This window comes from Phyllopteryx taeniolatus, chromosome 22 (assembly GCF_024500385.1).
Source record: "Phyllopteryx taeniolatus isolate TA_2022b chromosome 22, UOR_Ptae_1.2, whole genome shotgun sequence".
NCBI lineage: Eukaryota > Metazoa > Chordata > Actinopteri > Syngnathiformes > Syngnathidae > Phyllopteryx > Phyllopteryx taeniolatus.
The window spans coordinates 10445025-10462914 of NC_084523.1; the positions used below are offsets into that span (position 1 = coordinate 10445025).

General features: G+C 50.7%; 1 protein-coding gene across 8 annotated transcripts in view; it reads left to right on the forward strand.

Moving 5' to 3' along the window:
- Positions 1-17242, forward strand: part of LOC133471785 (thyrotropin-releasing hormone-degrading ectoenzyme-like) — a 29163-nt gene extending 11921 nt beyond the window's left edge. For 4 of the 8 annotated variants that reach the window (XM_061761715.1, XM_061761714.1, XM_061761721.1 and 1 more), the window contains 16 exons: positions 4348-4502; positions 6765-6878; positions 8647-8784; positions 9058-9123; positions 10040-10105; positions 10410-10588; positions 11989-12080; positions 12431-12564; positions 12635-12690; positions 13443-13713; positions 13928-14031; positions 14114-14221; positions 14526-14693; positions 14969-15109; positions 15185-15266; positions 15345-17242. In XM_061761715.1, the coding sequence (XP_061617699.1) occupies positions 4348-4502; positions 6765-6878; positions 8647-8784; positions 9058-9123; positions 10040-10105; positions 10410-10588; positions 11989-12080; positions 12431-12564; positions 12635-12690; positions 13443-13713; positions 13928-14031; positions 14114-14221; positions 14526-14693; positions 14969-15109; positions 15185-15266; positions 15345-15497 (2027 nt within the window). In that variant the 3' untranslated portion in view covers positions 15498-17242. The remainder of the gene's footprint in view (positions 1-4347; positions 4503-6764; positions 6879-8646; positions 8785-9057; positions 9124-10039; positions 10106-10409; positions 10589-11988; positions 12081-12430; positions 12565-12634; positions 12691-13442; positions 13714-13927; positions 14032-14113; positions 14222-14525; positions 14694-14968; positions 15110-15184; positions 15267-15344) is intronic. The other 4 variants (XM_061761717.1, XM_061761718.1, XM_061761719.1 and 1 more) reach the window with 4 other exon arrangements.
- The last annotated feature ends 648 nt before the right edge of the window (positions 17243-17890 follow it).

Sequence of the window (17890 nt, forward strand, 5' to 3'; positions counted from 1 at the left end):
GTCGAGCTTGCTTGATTTGGGTCCAAAGGTCCCGAGCCACTTCGGAAAGGTTTTCACTTTTCAGTTTTATTTGTTGACCATTTGAATTTGCTTTTCGCTCGGTCGGTTTGCCAATTCGACTCGATGGCGCGCGGGCAGGCGGTCACGTTTCCATTTCCATTTGAACGCCATCATTCAGTCGGGCGACTTAGTTTTTTTTTTAATCCACCTCATCTTTCTCCAAATATTGAAATGCCTTTTAAAGCCGAAGTGTCGGTGGAAATGGAACATGACGACACACACTCGATATCGAACCTTGTTCCGATGACTGAGCTGCTCCTTTTGTTTTCTTTTCAGTAACGTCGAGAAAGTCTCTCGTTAGCTGAGCCTGGCCAACATCTGCTGCGTTTCACATGTTCGCCGGCCTCGCTCATCTCTGCGCCGTCCGGTCGTGCCGACACGGCGGAATTCCGTCTTTATTCGTGCGAGCGAGCGAGCGAGCGAGGGTCCTGGAGGTCCCCGGGCCGCCGGGCGCCATCTGTTGTCATTCAGGCCGCGCAGGTCCCCCGAGTACTGCCGAATCCTAAAAATAAACGCGGCGGTTTTTATGTTGAAGGAGATGTTTTCAGCATTTTTGGTTTGAGGGTTGAGCAGGGGGGCCAACGAGTGGAATTGGACAGCCTATTTCTTGGCGTGGTGAAATTGGCTGGTTTTTCGCGATCAGTCGGCTTCCTGGTCTGGCAGCCGTTCAAAATGAGCTTCGACGTCGCAGATCGTAGGAGCGAGTGAGCCTTTCCTTTCATTGCCACGCTTCCTCTCGACAAAAATATACTGCGCGCGTGCGTTCGCTCAATGTGCGGGGGGCAGTCGCCAACTGTCATCTCGTCGCAGTCCGATCGGGTTTGGCCGCATCGCGCGGCGGGCCCTACGCGAGTCAATTGTGCCAGGCGTCGATCGTGACGGCTGTCCGTTTTGTCATGTGTCCGTTGGCGGTTGTCACTTGCGAAAGCGTAGCGATAATGTTCACGGTGCTTGGATGTCGGGAATGTTCTAATGCCCACTTGAAAAGTTTCTATCATGAGAAGGAAGAAGAAGTTTTTGCGCCCGAGCGCCAATGTTGAGGCTCAGGTGATCGTCCCTCCCGCGCAATTGGACGCGACGTGTGTGGACTGATGCGTTCCGGGGAGTTCTGCCTCCATCTGGGATCCGCGCGCACGCGGCGGCGCCTCTGGGCTCACGCGCGCCCGCACACGCCGACACCATGTGTGCTTTTCTGTCTTTGTCTGTTGGCCTCGCGCGTCGACAGCAGATGGACTGAAGCGAAACGCACACGCGTGCGCACACGCGTACGCGGGCAGAGCTTCGGGCCAGTCAGCTGTCTGCGTGCTGCTCTCCCATCGCAACGAGTCCGCTTGACTTTGGGAGACGTTACACAAGCTCCCTGCCGCTCCGCCGTTCCTAATATTTTGACCCTCACGAAGCGTCCGGGAAAAGTTTTTGTTGCCGTTCTGCAGCGGGAAGCGCCGAGAGACGCGGTGCATTATGGGAAGTGACGACGTCGTCCTGGCGTGATGCGAGTTCGAATTCGAATTCTGCCATCAGAAGGCCGATGAACGGTTTCCGTAGAAACCGTGGTGATGATGTGAAGATTGCGTGTGTGTGTGTGTAACTTTGGCGACACCTGTTAGTGGGTAGCAGTTACCATAGAGACCATACTGACGCGCATCACTGGATATGGCGCTTAGCGCGACGACCATAGCAACAGCTGTAAGTTGTTGTCGAAATCGCCGTTGCCGTGGCTACGATGGTGACTCGTGAGTGAATCGAGCAGTTACCATGGCAACCTACACGGACGTAGCTGTTGCTCGAGTAACCGCCGTCATCCTGTTGCATTTGTCGCCGACCGGAGTCCATTTCGGATCTGGGGCCGCTCGGCCGATTGCTGCCCCGCCGTCCGTTCCCACGGAAACGTCTCCCTCGCCATTTGCGACGACCCGGCGAAGTTCCGCAACTTTTCTCCTCGAAGCCGGACGTGATCGTTCATCGGCCGGATGAGAGCGTGTGCGTGGATTTAGGACGCGCCAGAAGCGCTTCCTGCGTGACTTCCTGCTGGCGCTTATAATTCATGTCAGCTTTGCCAGTCCAGAAGCTCTCAAAGAGCTTTTCTGTTCGCACTCGATTGGATCTGATTTGTTTAGCGCCGCTGCTTGACGATTGCCAGTGCGCGTTTGCGTGTTAGTGCCAGTTTGTGGTTGCGCGTGTGTGCCTGTCAGCCTGTGTGTGTGTTGGCGTGCACGTATCAGTGTGCGGTCGCGTGTGCGTGGGTCGGCGCGTGTGCGCATCCGGATGGTCGTCACGGGAGCGGCTGTTGTCTGTGAGCTGGAAAAGCGAACGAAGACAAAGAAAAAGCCAACGAGCCGTTTTGTTGTCACGCTGGGCTTCTTTGATAATCCGTTCATGAACGGAACAAAGGACAGGACCCAAAATGCGCCACTCCGAAACGAACCGGCGACCGCAAAGAACGAGACACGAGGTTAAATGCACGGGGTGACGAGGGTCAACGAGGCACAGGTGGGCGAGATGCTCTCGGGAGCGGGTGTGTGCGAGACAACAAGCACGACACACACACACCCCCGCTGGAAGAAGACTTTCTGCCAAACAAACAAACAAAGCAATCGACGCGTGCATCCACCGAGCGCACGTTGCGCGTGGTCGACGCAATGCGTGCCGGGAGCTCGGTGTCAGCGCTTGACGAGATGAGGACTAATTGCGGTCCTCTTCACGGACTCTCCCGAGTCACGCGTCGAGACGCGTCCGCTTCGGAGCCTCCGGCGGAGCGCCGGCGGCGGACCGCGCGTTAGTATAATGAGCCGCCGTACGCGGGATGAGCTCCTGAGGGCGCCGCGCCACCCGCCCACATGAACGCCGTCATCGACTCATTGCACGCACGTCGGCTTTAATCCTTTTGTGCACCGCAAGAAAACTTCTTGAGGAACGGGAGAGCGTGCGAGTGGACGTGTGTGTGGTTGTGTGTGCGTGCATGTTCTTCAAGAGCGAGACGGAGGTGACCATATGAGGATCGCCGTCCTCGATTGTTGTCGTCACGCCAGACCGTCGCCGCGGCAACAGCCCCCCGAACGCTCCGGCCGTGACGAGGACGAGGAAGGCAAAGCGTGATGAAAGCAAGTCGCATGTGAGGAAGATGATGTGCAAATGTGAAAACCAACAGATGAGAAAAGAGAAGGAAGAAAGAGAAACAAAAATAAACATGGACGCTATTTTCAGCATCAGGACATCTTCGCTGTGTGTGTGTGTGTGTGTGTGTGCGCGCCTCAGGCGCAATTCAGGTGAATCGCACGAGACGAAGCAGCCGCACTCAATCTCATTTGCGTGTGCGTGAGTGCGCGTGTGCGCTAAAATGAAATTGGTTTCGCTTCAATTTCAACGTGTAATTCCTTTAATGTCTCATTTGCATATTCCACCTTAAAGCTCATTTGCATCTTCGCTTACAGTGATGGCGGGCGCCGGCCAATGAGCTGCCAGCGAGCGCTCAGTCGTGCGCAAAACGAACCGACGGCGTTTAGCCGTCTCGTGATTGGCTGCTCGTCTTCGGGGCGCGCGTGGGAACTTTTGGACGTCTGTTGCCATGCGAGCGAGCGAGCGCTCGCTGCTTGCTTGTGTTTTGTCGGCAAGTCATTTGTCGCTCGACAGCGACGCGCGACGCGTGATCGACAGCTGGCGAAGGAAGACGAGGGGGAGGCGATGTCCTCTTCCTCCCCTTCGTCGTCGTCGTCGTCGTCATCACCGTGCCCGATGATCCGTACGGCCCGCGTGGTCCCCGAAAGACCTTTTTGTGTTGTGGCTTTGAATGCCAAAGATTGGCGCAGGAAATCCTTTTGGAAAACTTTGGGAAGACTTTTGCAACATTTTGAATACTTTCGAACCCCGAATAATCTTTTGTACACTTTTGGTAAACACTTTTGAAAACCTTGTGAACATTTTTTTCAACCCTTTCAATCATTTTGTGGACTTTTTTCAAACAACCAGCACCTTTGTATCGCTTTTTAACACTTGAACATTTGCTGAACACTTGTAATATCTAATACTATATCGCAATATTTGGCTTTTTTTAAAACCCTGAAAAGGTGCTTTCTGGAGCAATTGTTAAAATGCTGGAGAAGCCTTTCTAACCCTCTTTTGGTCAAACTTTTCAAAATGGCTTTTACCAAAAGACATTTGATCCCCTTTTTTCCATTTCTCCGTCGATGCCGCTAGCGTCCCAGCCGCGCGGCGGGCGGGCGGGCGGGCCTGTGCGAAAGAGCGGCGCCGGCGGCGTGACCCCGTTGTTGTGTCTGTTGCGGCCTTCAGACTTGCTGGCGGTGCCCAAGCACCCGTACGCCGCCATGGAGAACTGGGGCCTGAGCGTTTTCGTGGAGCAGAAGATCCTGCTGGACGCCCGAGTGTCGTCGGCGTCCTACCGGATGGAGCTGACCATGGTGGTCGTCCACGAGATCTGCCACCAGGTGAGCTCACGCAATTCAGGTACTGGAAATGAATCCCCTCGACTCGCTTCGACGTCGTTCTCGGGTGCCGAGATGGCGGCAAAAGCGTCAACGGAGCTCGTCGATTCACCTTCGAGACGGTGCCGAAGGAACGCTTGTATTGCTTCGGCCTGAGCGCAAAAAGAGCAAATAATTCAAAAACGTACGTCAATCTGCAAATGCAGCGGAACCTTGGTTTTCGGGATTCATCTGTTGCAAATGGCGTGAAAGTCAAAGCAATATTTCCCCCAAATATGAAGAAGAAACACGTTTGACAGAGAATAGCGAGAATCAATAGAAATCACTGATAAAGTGGATACAATAAAAATGTCACGTGACTTTTCCCTTTTTCGAAGACTCTTGATGGCGTATCGGACAAGTTGGGAGCGCACACATCCTGTCAAAAGTCAGGCCTTCCAAATAAAAGCACGGCAGTATAACGTTTCACCGCGCGTGATGGAGACCCAGGCTTGCGCTCAAAGGATTTTGTGCTTGTTTGAGTGCAACTGTTCAATTAGCCATTTGCCATGTAATTGTACTGCATGCTTTTATTTTGAAGGTCTGACTTTTGACAGGATGTGCGACGCAGAGCTCGCATGATGGAATTTGCCTCGCAACGTATAAAATGCTTCAGATGGGCACGGAAAATGAGCGGTTTTGCTTTGTTTTTGGTACGCAAATCTTGAATTTGAGTCACTGTAATCAATCAAACAAATTCGATTTCTTGACATTTTTTATTTTTGTTTGTTGATGTTTTTATACAAAAGACGATCAACGGTGACGAACACTGGCATGTCGGCGCGTGACGTAAGCGTGCGGGCAAACAACGAGATGGAAAGAATTGAGTTGGGTTCTGTCGCCAGCCGATCACACGGCACGTACGGACCACATAAGACCTCAGGACAATTTAGGACTTCTTGATTGAAGCGAACATGTTTTGGGATGTTAGCCCACCGTTGCAAGAAGATTATTATCGGAAGCTAGTGCTAATGCTAATCTGCGTCAGCGCTGCAGCTCTGCAGCTCTGCTTACCTTTTGCCTTTGAAAGTGGTTCTTACAAGTGTTGTGGAACCTGGTCCGGTTGATCATGTCACTGGCATCGGGGTTTTTTGTTTTTTTTTTCTGCTGAGAGTGTGTGTGTGTGTGTGTGTGTTTTTGTGTAAAGGCAGCCGATCTGTCTTCCTGATTCTCGCTCCAGCGGCTGTCAGTTTGATTGAAACACGCACACGCACACAGACGCATCTGCTCGTAGGTGTCGATGGCCGATCTCCGAGGAAGTCTCGAGGCGGAAAACGGGGCGAGCCGACTTCCTGCGTACGCTACGCTAACGATCGTGACTACGGTTTGATGCCAAACTTGCAAAAATGTTGTTTTCTTTTCTTTGGACAAAAGTCAAATACATGCGTATGATTTAGTGAAGCAAATTCCAGATGATGTGATGTATGTAAACACGGAGGAAGCCTAAACACCGTCTCTTGTCCTCTGTGGTGACATCGGGTGTTTAACGACGCCATTGTAGACGTTAGCAGTTCCCGTGTTTGCTTGGTCACAATCCCCTTCGCCATTCACAACAACCGGGAGGAAGCGCTTTTTCCCGTTTTGCCGAATGCGGAAGTCGCTTGCCATGTACCGGATTGAAGGACGCATTTCAAAGATGGAATCGTAAGTCGGTTCGGCGGTTTTCTCACATGTCCTGCTACTGTCGCGCTGTGCTGCCCCCTGTAGGTGTGGAGTGCTGCTGCTGCTGCTGTTTTTGTGTGTGAGGGGCGGCTGAATTCGGTCCAGTGTTTGCCAAGCGCTCCTCGTTACGTGTTGTCGGCTGCACGCGGCGCTCATGAATACGAACGAGGTCAGCCGGCCGCCAGGCCCTTCATCAAAATGTCTTTTGTTGCTGGAGCGGAGGAAGAAATGAAAGCGCAGGAGGAAGGTGGCGCCACCTCCACCTTCCTCCTTTCATCTCCCTGCATTTGCCTGCGTAATTAATTCAGCGAAGTCAAATCAACGTGTTGTCGGGTTGTGCCCGCCACATTCACACAAGACCTCAATTATTTGGAAGGACGGGCAACCGCTGTGAAATCATTTCTTGTCACGTGTCGCACAATGCATCACCCGTAACAATTATAGTTACGTGTAACTTTTGTGACATGGGGTGTAGCAAGGATTACGTATCATGTAACAGGATGTGAAATAAGTAGCACCTGATGTGTAACAAGTGTCCCGTGATGTCATTTGCGCGCGTGTTAGTGGTTCGGCGACCTGGTGACGCCGGTGTGGTGGGAAGACGTGTGGTTGAAGGAAGGCTTCGCTCACTACTTCGAGTACGTCGGCACCGACTTCCTCTTCCCGAAGTGGAACATGGTGAGTGTGCTCTCGAAAGTGGCCATTCGATCTCACACACATGGCACCCGTACCCGGGACATCCGTCTCCCGGGCATTCGCACATCGACACACACAATCGATTTGTCTCAAGAACGTCCTCCTTTCGTCCCCTCCTGCGTTCGCAGGCCTCATAGCAACAAAGTTGACATTCAAGCGCAATATTGAGCTTTCTTGCATCCAGTGCAGTGAAGAACACACACACACACACACACACACACACTCACGCAGAAAGCAAGGTAGCCTTTGCCAAAGTGACTTTGAGTGTGTTTGTTGTCCGCATGGCTGCTTCACTCAAGAGTCAGACAAAGTGTTTGTCCAATTATGAATATGGATGGTGATGAAGTGGACCGCTTGCGGGACATTTACTTGCAACACGTTCTTCGAGTCGAACACTTTTGCGCTAACCGACCAATCGGAGGACGGAAAAATGGAACAGTATTGAAATGAATGCAAATGCAATTCGTCTGCGCCGGCCCCCAAAAGAACACCCACATTTGAAAATGTATTTTCCAAAAGCAAAATTGCACTCAACAGGAGTATTGTACTGTATCAAAACGCACAGTTTGAATATTTGCTGTGCGCATAACCTGCAAAGATGGAAAACCCCACTGTACCTAATGGATTGTCCTGCCAATGCAAAGAAACGAATGGGAATTAGTGGTGGCTGGATGTTGTTGTTGTTCTGCTTTTTGTTTGTTTGTTTTCCCTCCTCACGCCGTCTAGCAGTGAAGCTCACTCATAGCTCAAATTGTTGCTCTTATCTCAAGACAAAAACGAAGAATCACCAAGGGATGGCTCGTATCTCCAAAACTCGCAAGTCAAGGCACTCGTATCTCAAGGCAGCACTGTCTATGCTAACTTCGGCGCATTGACACAGCTATTGGACTGGTGTTCGTTCCCTTTGAAATCAATAAACAGCCAAATCAATCATATCAACAAATAAATAATTGTCACTTGGTGTTTGTGAAGGTCAAAGAGGGCGACCGACCGCTATTTCGCAGCTGCTCCGGGAAATAGTCTGCTCCGTCCATCTGTGAATGCGTGCGGCCTCGCGACCGCACGCATTCGCGCACACGCACGCGCACGCGTGAGGACCCATCTGCCACACTCTGCTGCTCAATTAGCGTCCGGACTAATGAGTGTTCTTTTTCCATCAAGCGTTCTCATCCAAACATGGCGTACAACTAACAACAGCTAATTCCAATTCATTGTGGAGCACGCGCTGGCAGGCTGCATCCAGGTGTTGGTCTCAGCCCGTCGACGGGAACGAAAAGAAATATACATTTCATGTTCAGATACTTCTTATCGCAGATTTTATTTTGGAATTGTCGCATTAAAAATCAAGCAGCTTGTTGCTCACCGATTGAAACTTTTATGTTTGACGTAACCGCAGTAGGTTCATTAAAGTAAATCCAGTAAATCTCAGCGAGGCCTGAATTAGTCTGATCCCAGCTGATGCTTTTCACGAGAAAAGTTGCTCTTCATTAAGTTGATTAGCAGCAAAAAAACAGCAAAAGTCAAATAGTCCAAAAAATGTGTGTGGCTGATTAAGTGTGACATTCATTAGAAGGAAATCGCTACTGTAACCGCTAATTAGCCGGGGCCACGCGCGCCAGGATTTAGCCTGATTTGTCTGCGACGGACGGCGCTCGCTCATGAAAGATCAGTGGCTTCGTTTGGGAGGGGGGGGGGGGGGGGCGCGCTTGTCGCGAACACTTATTTCTGCCGTTGATTTTGTGCTTTGCAGGAGAAGCAACGCTTCCTGACGGACGTCCTCCACGAGGTCATGCTGCTGGATGGCCTGAGCTCCTCTCACGCCATCTCGCAGGAGGTGCAGGACGCCGCCGACATCCACCGTGTTTTCGACTGGATCGCATACAAAAAAGTACACCCAAAAAACATTTTTGTTGTCCTGTCATTTGATTGATTATTATTTACTGATAAAAAGAAAAGTGGTCCTAAAATTGAACCCTGTGGGACTCCCTTTTCTAAGGCGATGAGGTGATATGTGCCCTGATGGTTTGTCTTTCTATTGGCTGGCGACCTGTCCAGGGTGTAGCTCACTTTTTCCTGCGACGAATGAGGACGCTGTCTCGAAAACGGGTGGATTTTGGATGATTTCAATAGCTGTGTTTTGAAAGGTTTGCGTGTCCCGCAGGGGGCAGCGCTGATCCGGATGCTGGCCAACGTGATGGGACAGAGACTCTTCCGGAAAGGACTGAATGTAAGTCTCCTCGTCACGCGCATCGATGACCCGCGCGGGAAGAAATGAGCGAATCTCGGATCTCGGTTGACTTCGGATGTCGACCGCGTGAAAGCGAGCCTGACTCTGTCGCGCGCTCGCCGCATTATTCGTGGCGGCTGAGTGCCGACGTCTCCCGTGCGCCCACGAACGAGTGCCAAATCCGCTTTTAAAGCGGCTAGAATTGACTTTTGAATGTGTTCGTTTGTATCGGAGGAGTCGCATGCAGACGACAGGATGACAGTGTTCCCTCGTTTTTCGCGGTTAATGGGGACCGGAACCCCCCGCGAAAGCTGATTTGTCCCCGTTATGGCTGTATTGTTTTGAGTTCATTTTTTTCTCTCAATGTTTTGGAAAAACCCGCGCAGCACTGAAGCCGCAAAACGTGAAGCGCGAAATTCATGAGTCCGTTTCCAGGATTATTTGTTGAATCAAGTATTGTTTGTAGGATCGTTTGCGATATGCGGAGTGCGTTATGATTTGATTCGGAAGACTTGATGAGAGACAGAATGTTTCGACGAATCATTTGCGGATTACAGAATGAGCTGATCAGTCATGTGACGCGTTCCAGGATTGTGCGACAAATCGTAAAGGGACGACAGGATGACATTATTGCCGTGCCGTGCGTCACATGCTGTCCACAGGATTATTTGATGAGCCCCAAAATGGAGTCATTTTGGGGCTTTGCATTTGATTGAGTCCTTTGCTGTTTCTGTCCGAGATTATCGCCTGTGCCGTGTTGTTGTTGTTTTGTGAGATTATTTGATGAGTTCCGTTCTTTCTTTCCTCTCCTGGATTATTATCCCAGTCATGATTTTTTTGATGACACTTTGTTTGCAGAATGATGTCATGAGACCTGTTGCTGTTGTTGTTTGTCACGTGTGTTTCTTGTCTGCAGGATTATCTGCTGAGTCACATGTACGGCAACGCGGCGCGCGACGACCTGTGGAGGAAACTGTCTGAGGTACGACGCCAAGTGTCTGTTGTGGCGGCAGGAGGCGAGCAGCGAGAGCGCTCTCCTTTATTTAACGAAGCAGCCCCAACGAAGCTTCTCGGTGCGGACGAGACAAGACAGCTTGTCGCCATGGCAACGTGATGGCCGGACCGCCGTTGTTTTCCTCACAGAAGACAAAAACGCTCCCAGATGACTTTTTAACTTCGTTAGTGCTGCCAATTAGACGTCAGACGACGAGCTCGTTCATCTCCGAATCGCCGCTGAGACATTTCATCGCACGAAATTTTCATTTTGACTTTCACGTTGTGCGCAGGCCATGCGCTCAGAGGGGCAGGGCATCGACATCGGCGCCGTGATGGACAGGTGGACTCTGCAAATGGGATACCCCGTCGTCACCATCAGCAAGAACCGATCGGAGCGTTTCGCCACGCGTTACATCACCGTCAGCCAGGAGCATTTCCTGTATGGGCAGGATGGGAGGGGCAACAGCAGGTGAGTCGACCAATCGAATGAAAGCACCGCAAGGTCACGTGTCCTGCATTCCGGTGTGAAGTTGTGTCGTTTTATGACATCTCACCCTCATGAGAGCAAGACCCGTGCGTGTGAGAGTGTTTGAGTCGTGTTTATGAAAGCCTTTCAGTAGTTTGCGTGGGAGCATTTGAATAGTAAGCGTGAGAGCTCATCCTGAATGATGTCCCGAACGGCCCCTCATATACAACTCACACTGCGGGAGCCGTGTGGCATCGTGTCGCCTCGAGATTGAAAGTCGGGATGTTTTTGGAGACGAGTGAAAATAGTGAAGTCAGATACAGTCCATGCGAGTCGGCCCGTTTTGTTCAAACGTGATGGCTGTCGTGGTTCAGTACAGAAGGAACCGCTCAGCCGCAAAGCTAAGCTAATAATTGTGTGTCAAATTAGCGCTTGAACATCATTTTTGAGGTGGTGTCGTGTGGATGTCGGTGCGCAACGGTATCATGAACAAGCAAGATGGCTTTTATTTTGATTTTGTGAAAAAGGCATTTTGCACGTGCAAGGATTGCCCCCATTAGATTTGAGATATGATGTGCTATTGCACAAGCAAGAAAAGTGCTGGGTTGAGCTTGAACCTGAGCTCCACAATGACCTTGCGCACCTTCATGCGCGCGCGCGCGCGCACGCACTCGATGGAGGCCATTGCACCACAATTGCGCATTTAGGGTGGAGAAAGATGATCTTCGCAGCACTGCGGGCGGCAGTGGGTCAATATGGCCGCCTGGCAACTCAATAATTCATCTCGTATTGACATCGTGACTGACACACACACACACAGTGGAATGTTTATTTTGTGTGTACATGTTTGATTTCATTTGAACTGGAAGAATGAGGTGACATTCCAGCGGCGTCTTACCGACAATTCTATTACAACGCGCTGGCAATTTTTGGACTTGAGTTGGTTGTCACATTTGTGCGGGGCCAATGATACACGACTCGTGCACTCACTGTAGTCGCCTCGCCACGCTGCACTATTTGCAGATCTGTTGTTGACCAATACTGGCCACTCACGCCAGAGTAGCATCTGCTCCACTTGCACACTGACTGAGGAGTATCTGCAACATTTGCACAATCAACAGTCCCAGATTATGGCGCGACCAGTCACTTTAAACTGCGTACACTCCTTGAAATCTCGGCACCCTTTGCACAATTGTCCCAAAAAAATGTACCGGCATTACCAGATAACTATTAACCCTTTATTGCTCAGTGACTGTCTTTATGTCTCCGAAGTGTTCTCTGTCAGTTGTCGTACTAGAGCGGCTCCGACTACCGGACACAAATTCCTTGTGTGTTTTTTGGACATACTTGGCAAATAAAGAGGATTCTGATTCTGATGATGCCAGTATGTGTGTGTGTGTCAGCAGTTTACAGTGGCAGGTGCCGTTGACGGTTGCCATGGGAAACGGGTCCTGGGTGTGTTCCGAGAGGCTCATCTGGATCCACAACAAGACCGGTATTTGCCTACAAACACCTGATTGTCTGCTGTCAGCGTTAGCAAGCACGTGGCATCATATCATATTTGTACACTGTAAAGAAATAATATACAAACAAGTATTTCATTTTGTCCAAAGACACCAGCCAGAAAGAATATTTTAAATATACCTTGGGCTTCAAACCTGTAGTCGTGCTTGTTAGCGTAGCGTACGCAGGAAGTCCAAAAAGCTGCTTTCTGGGTTTGGTCACGTGACATTCCGCATGGAGCGGATTGGATGTTTCCCCCGAGAACGCAAATGTCCACGGATGCTCTGAGATGTGGCAGAATGTCTTTGAATGTTTGATTGGATCTCGGGTTGGGCGTCCCAGAAACTCACAGGGTGAGCGAGATGGACGACGAGACCTGGTTGCTAGGCAACATCAACCAGACGGGATACTTCCGCGTCAACTACGACCTCCAAAACTGGAAGTTGCTGATTCAGCAGCTCCGCACCAACCCTCAGGTACCCCCGTGTGATATGTGACCTTGTGACATCACGTGACCATGTGACATCATGTGACCTTGTGACACAGGTCATCTCCGTTGGCAACCGCGCCGGACTCATTGATGACGCCTTCAACCTTGCCAGGTGAGCTCACACACAGACGCACACACATGCACCCGCGCTCACACACACATACTGTGTATACACACACACAAACGCGCTATCTGTGATCCACTGAGCCTTGCTAACGGCCAAACAATAAAGTGCGTGCTAAGAAGCTCGTTAATGCGCGATCACGGCGCGCGTCGGCTGCACACAAACAGGCAGGTCTGCGTGGATGCGGTTACTGTGGCGACCGTTACGGTCGATTATGACCATGCGCGTCAGGCCAGGTGCGTGATGGGAATGGAAACGAGGCGCACGATGGAAAGACGAGGGACGGAAGTTAAGCGACAGCGTGATCGGTCGCCGTGCTGAACATCGGCTGCGCCTGAAGCGACTGGCCTCGTTAATATTCATGAGCAAGGGGGCGGGGCCGCTGGGAGGTGAATAAATGTTAATGAATGCACAGAGGACGCCACGCCATCCGACCGGACGCTCTCGTGCCGTTTACACGCCAACTTTCTCCTTGACGTCTTTATCGTGGGGGGACACACGCATGCGCACAGTGAAGAAAACACAGCCACAAAAATGAAAACCAAAAACACACATTTGCAACACAAAGAAAACACACGCACACACACACAAATGGCAAAACACATTTGAAGGAAATGCGCGAATATAAAAAGAATAACACACAAATGAAGAAAAGTCACATATATGTACGCCCTCCAATGGAGAAAATACACACACACAAATAACCCCAAAACAAAACAGCAAACTTCCTGTCCAAATAGATGTCGCATAAGTGATGTCATCATCAACGAAGGACGTAAACATCGTACATCAAGCCCCTACATACGGTATCATGCACGTACGCCCTCTAGTGGCTGCCTGACGATGCGCTGTGCCGCACGCAGGGCGGGTTACCTCCCCCAGGGCGTCCCGCTGCAGCTGATCGGCTACCTGGCCGAGGAGGCGGCCTTCCTGCCGTGGCACGCCGCCAGCCGGGCGCTCTACCAGCTCGACAAGCTGCTCGACCGCACTGACGACTACGCGCTCTTCAGCGTAAGCCATACGCGCACGCACGCACGCCTGTCAATCGCTCACGTGGCAGCCAATCACGGGAGCTCCTACTCAACTTTGTGTCTTTGCGTGTGTGTTTGTTTGTCCATGTTTGTATGTGAATGTGTGTGTATTTGGATGAGTCTGTGTGTTTTTATTTGTGTGTTTGTTTGCGTGAGTCTTTGTGTGTGTGTGTGTGTGTGTGTGTGTGTGGCAGGACTACGTGCTGAAGCAAGTGGCGTCGCGCTACCATCAGATGGGCTGGCCTAGCAACGCGGCTAACGGCGACGGCAGCGTCCTGCGGGCGTCCTACCAGACCGAGTAACATGCGCACGCACACGCCCACGCACACGCCTGTTGTCCACACCTATTCCACTCACACGCTCTCTGCTGGTGTGGTCAGGGAGCTGCAGCGGGAGCTAATCATGTTAGCATGTAGCTTTGGAAACAAACAGTGCCACCGCCAGGCCGTCGGGTACATCTCAGACTGGATTTCCAGCAACAAGAACAGGTACACGATGCGGCTACTACTGTGTGTGTGCATGTGTGTGTTTAGAAGTGAATAGTTAAAGTTCTTAATGCACCCAGAGCTACATCAGCGTGCGTGCGTGCGTGTGGAATGTGTGTGTCGATTTAAAGTTCATGAAAAACACGCATTCACTCTCTGGATGTCCCGAATGATCACTGGCCTGAATCATTCATAATGCAAGAAGTGTGTGCGTGCGTGAGCGTGTAGTTGACCCAAATTGTCACTTAAGCGTGAGGTGGCTGAACCAGCTGCCACATGAACTGCGCGCGCCCGTTTGCCCGTGTAGGATCCCTCCCAATATCCGCGACGTGATTTACTGCACGGGTGTAAGTCTGATGGACGAGGACGTGTGGGAGTTCATCTGGATGAAGTTCCACTCGTCCAACGCCATCTCCGAGAAGAAGATCCTGCTGGAGGCGCTCACGTGCTCCGACAACACCTTCCTGCTCAACAGGTGTGCGTGCGTGCCGGCATGTGTAACACATCTGATACATGGTCGCCAACAATTGATTTTCGTCCAAGTGTTCTGTGATCACAGGAGAACACACACACGCGCACACGCACACACACACATGCACACGCAAGAGGAAGGAGGAGGAACTAGCAACCAGGACGCTGTGAACACATAATAGCACACAGGAAGTCATTCAACACTAGGAGTAAACAGGAAGTAACATACAGGAAGTGTCAGCCGACGGATGACGCGACTTTGCGCTTTGCGTTCGTCAGGTTGCTAAACTTGTCGCTGACGTCCGACCTGGTGGCCGAGCAGGACGCCATCGACGTCGTCGTTCACGTGGGCCGAAACCCTCGAGGCAGGAACCTGGCGTGGAGATTCTTCCGCGATAAGTGGGACGTCCTCAACGCGCGGTGAGATCAGATTGCCCGCGTGCCGCACGTGACCTCGCCGTGTCCGTGTCTAACGTGCGTGTCCCGGCGCCGTAGGTACGGCGAGGCGCTCTTCATGAACTCCAGGCTGATCAACGGCGTGACCGAGTTCCTCAACACGGACGCGGAGCTCTACGAGGTACCGATGGCGCGGCGCACGTTGATCTCCCGCCGTCCACGTCGCTCGCTAACCCTTTCGCCCGGCTTTTCCCCGCAGCTGAAGGACTTCATCCAATCAAACGGAGTGGGGGCGGGGCCTGCATTAGCGCGGGCACTGGAGGTCGTGGAGGGCAACGTGCGCTGGCACCGCCTCCACCGGCGACACTTCTACCAATGGCTGCGCAAAGCTCCCAGCCCCGCCCACCGCTAAGCTTATAGGTCAACAACACGGACTCGCTGCTCTCAAAATTCATTCCAAACTCATACGGTGGCTGTCCAAACCTCCCAAAATGATGGAACGGGATTTGAACTGGTTCCAAGCTCGTGCGCAACTTATTACAAACTCTCTAAAATTGGTTCAGAACTGGATCAGAACGGCTTAGAAACTGCATTAAAAATGGTTTTGAACAAGTTGAAAATGGGATCAGAACTGACTCGTGATTGGATCTGAACTGGTTTTGGAATATGAGCCAAAACGAAACTAGTTCAAAACAAGATTCAAACTGGTTCAAAACCGGTACTGACTACAAATAGGATCAATCTGGTTCTGAACTGGATCAGATCTGATTGAAACTTTATCCGAATTGGTTAGGAACTGAAGCAGAAAGGATTACAAACTAGGCCACACTGGTTTGGAAATGGATCGAAACAGGATCCAAATCAGTATATAAACTGGAGCAGAATGGATGACAAACTGGGTCAAGCTGTTTTGAAACTGGATCAGAACTGATTACAACCTGGTTCAAAAATGGTTTGGAAGTCTTCAAAAGTGGATCTGAACTGATTGGGCCTGCGTTGGCGCGGGCACTGGAGGTTGTGGCGGGCAACGTGCGCTGGCGCCGCCTCCACCGGCGGCCTTGCTCCCAATGACTGCGCAAATCTCCCCGCCCCGCCCCGCCCCGCCGCTGAAGTGACAGGTCAACGACACGTGATTGGCCGCATCGCCCACCGCTCTCAAAATTCTCACTTTCTGTCCCCCCCAAAACAAAAAAACAAGCAAGCAGTGGCGGTCAGGTCAGTTAACTGTTAGCTGCTAGCCGCTAACAGTACAACCTTTTTTTTTAACGTTTTTTTGTTGTTGTTTTTTGTAATGAAGAGCGGTCGCAAACTTATTAGTCACGCGAGGAAGAGATTGGCAGCTCTTCAAAATAAAAGCATGCATTTTATCTCCCTCATGTGGAAGTATTTTATTTCCTTAACTGGTGTGTCTGTACGGAAAAAAAAAAGAAATCAAACCCCGCCCACCGAGCCTCTCCCAGCCAATGAGCTTTGTGTGACCTCATATTTACATCTGAAGGATGAGCAAAGGAAGGGAGGAAGGAGGTTCCGTCCAACTTGACTAAAATGTCCACCGGAACCTTAAGAGCACGCATCACCTGCATCACCACGGCAACGGCAGAACTGGACTGGTTTCGTTGTCAACATGAAAGAGGAATGACGCAGTAATGGAAGCAGGTCATCATGCTTGTTTGGAACTGGATCAGAATTGGTTCAGGACCGGTTAGAAATTGGATCCGAGCTCGTTTTGGAACAGGATTTCAACTGGTTTGGAACTCTGGAACTTTAGTGGAACTTTTGGAACTTTCCACTTCTGATACAAATGCGTGTTGAAAACAATTGAGCCATACATGAAAAACTGTCGTCACTCTTTTGCCTGCTTCTATACACTCGTCTTTTGCGCGCCTGCGTGTGTGTGTGTGTGTGTGTGTGTGATTAGCATTGTTGTAATTGTTTTGTCCGATCCTAAAGAGTCCTTTCAGGGGTTCCCAGACTAAAAGCACACACAAGTAACGAAAGAATTTGTACCCGTTTCACTTCAAAATGCTAATTAACGAGGAACTGTTGATGAAAACGTGAGGTGAAGGAAACAAGAAGTAGTAGATCATTTCCTGGGCCTGCTTCCTGTGCTTTCCTGTCTTCTGATTGGACGTCAATAAATGAAAATGTTGACGTTTATTTGTTTTCATTTCTTTCAAAGTGCAAATGCTACTTGCTAGCAGGCCAAAAAGGCGAGGCGGTGTCGACCTCGTGGAATTTTTCAGAGAAAAGTCTGGAAACTCTTTGAACACGGCGTACAGTGTAGCGTATCACATAGTTAACGTACGCCATGTTGTCTCCATTGCCGGCGTCGCCTTGCATTAGCTTGACACAGTTTTGGGTCGTTTAAGGGGATTTGTGGGCAACATTTTTGTCAAAATGTTTACGTGGCTGTCGGCAGTTCCACTCATTGTGAACAAGCCGTGCGGATGCATGGTTTCCCCGAAAACCCCAACAAGACGCCACCTGTGGGCACGCAACCCTATAGTCATGAAATATTAAATAAGATCTAGCATCAATACTTTAGAGATGAATAATAAATGCATTTTGTGTCAAAAACCATACTTTTGAAAAGCTTTGTGCGATTGCCAACGAACGGCCACTCCTGATGGAAGCGCTGCCAAATGTTACGGAACATCCGTATCGCCGAACGTTGACTTGTTACGGCCGTAACACTGATTGTTCTGGATATTGGGGGGGATCATTGTCTGACATTACCATCGCGTCCACATTGAACAGCTGCTCGGTGCACGCTATTTTATTTCCGCCGCGCAGGCGAAGGTTCTC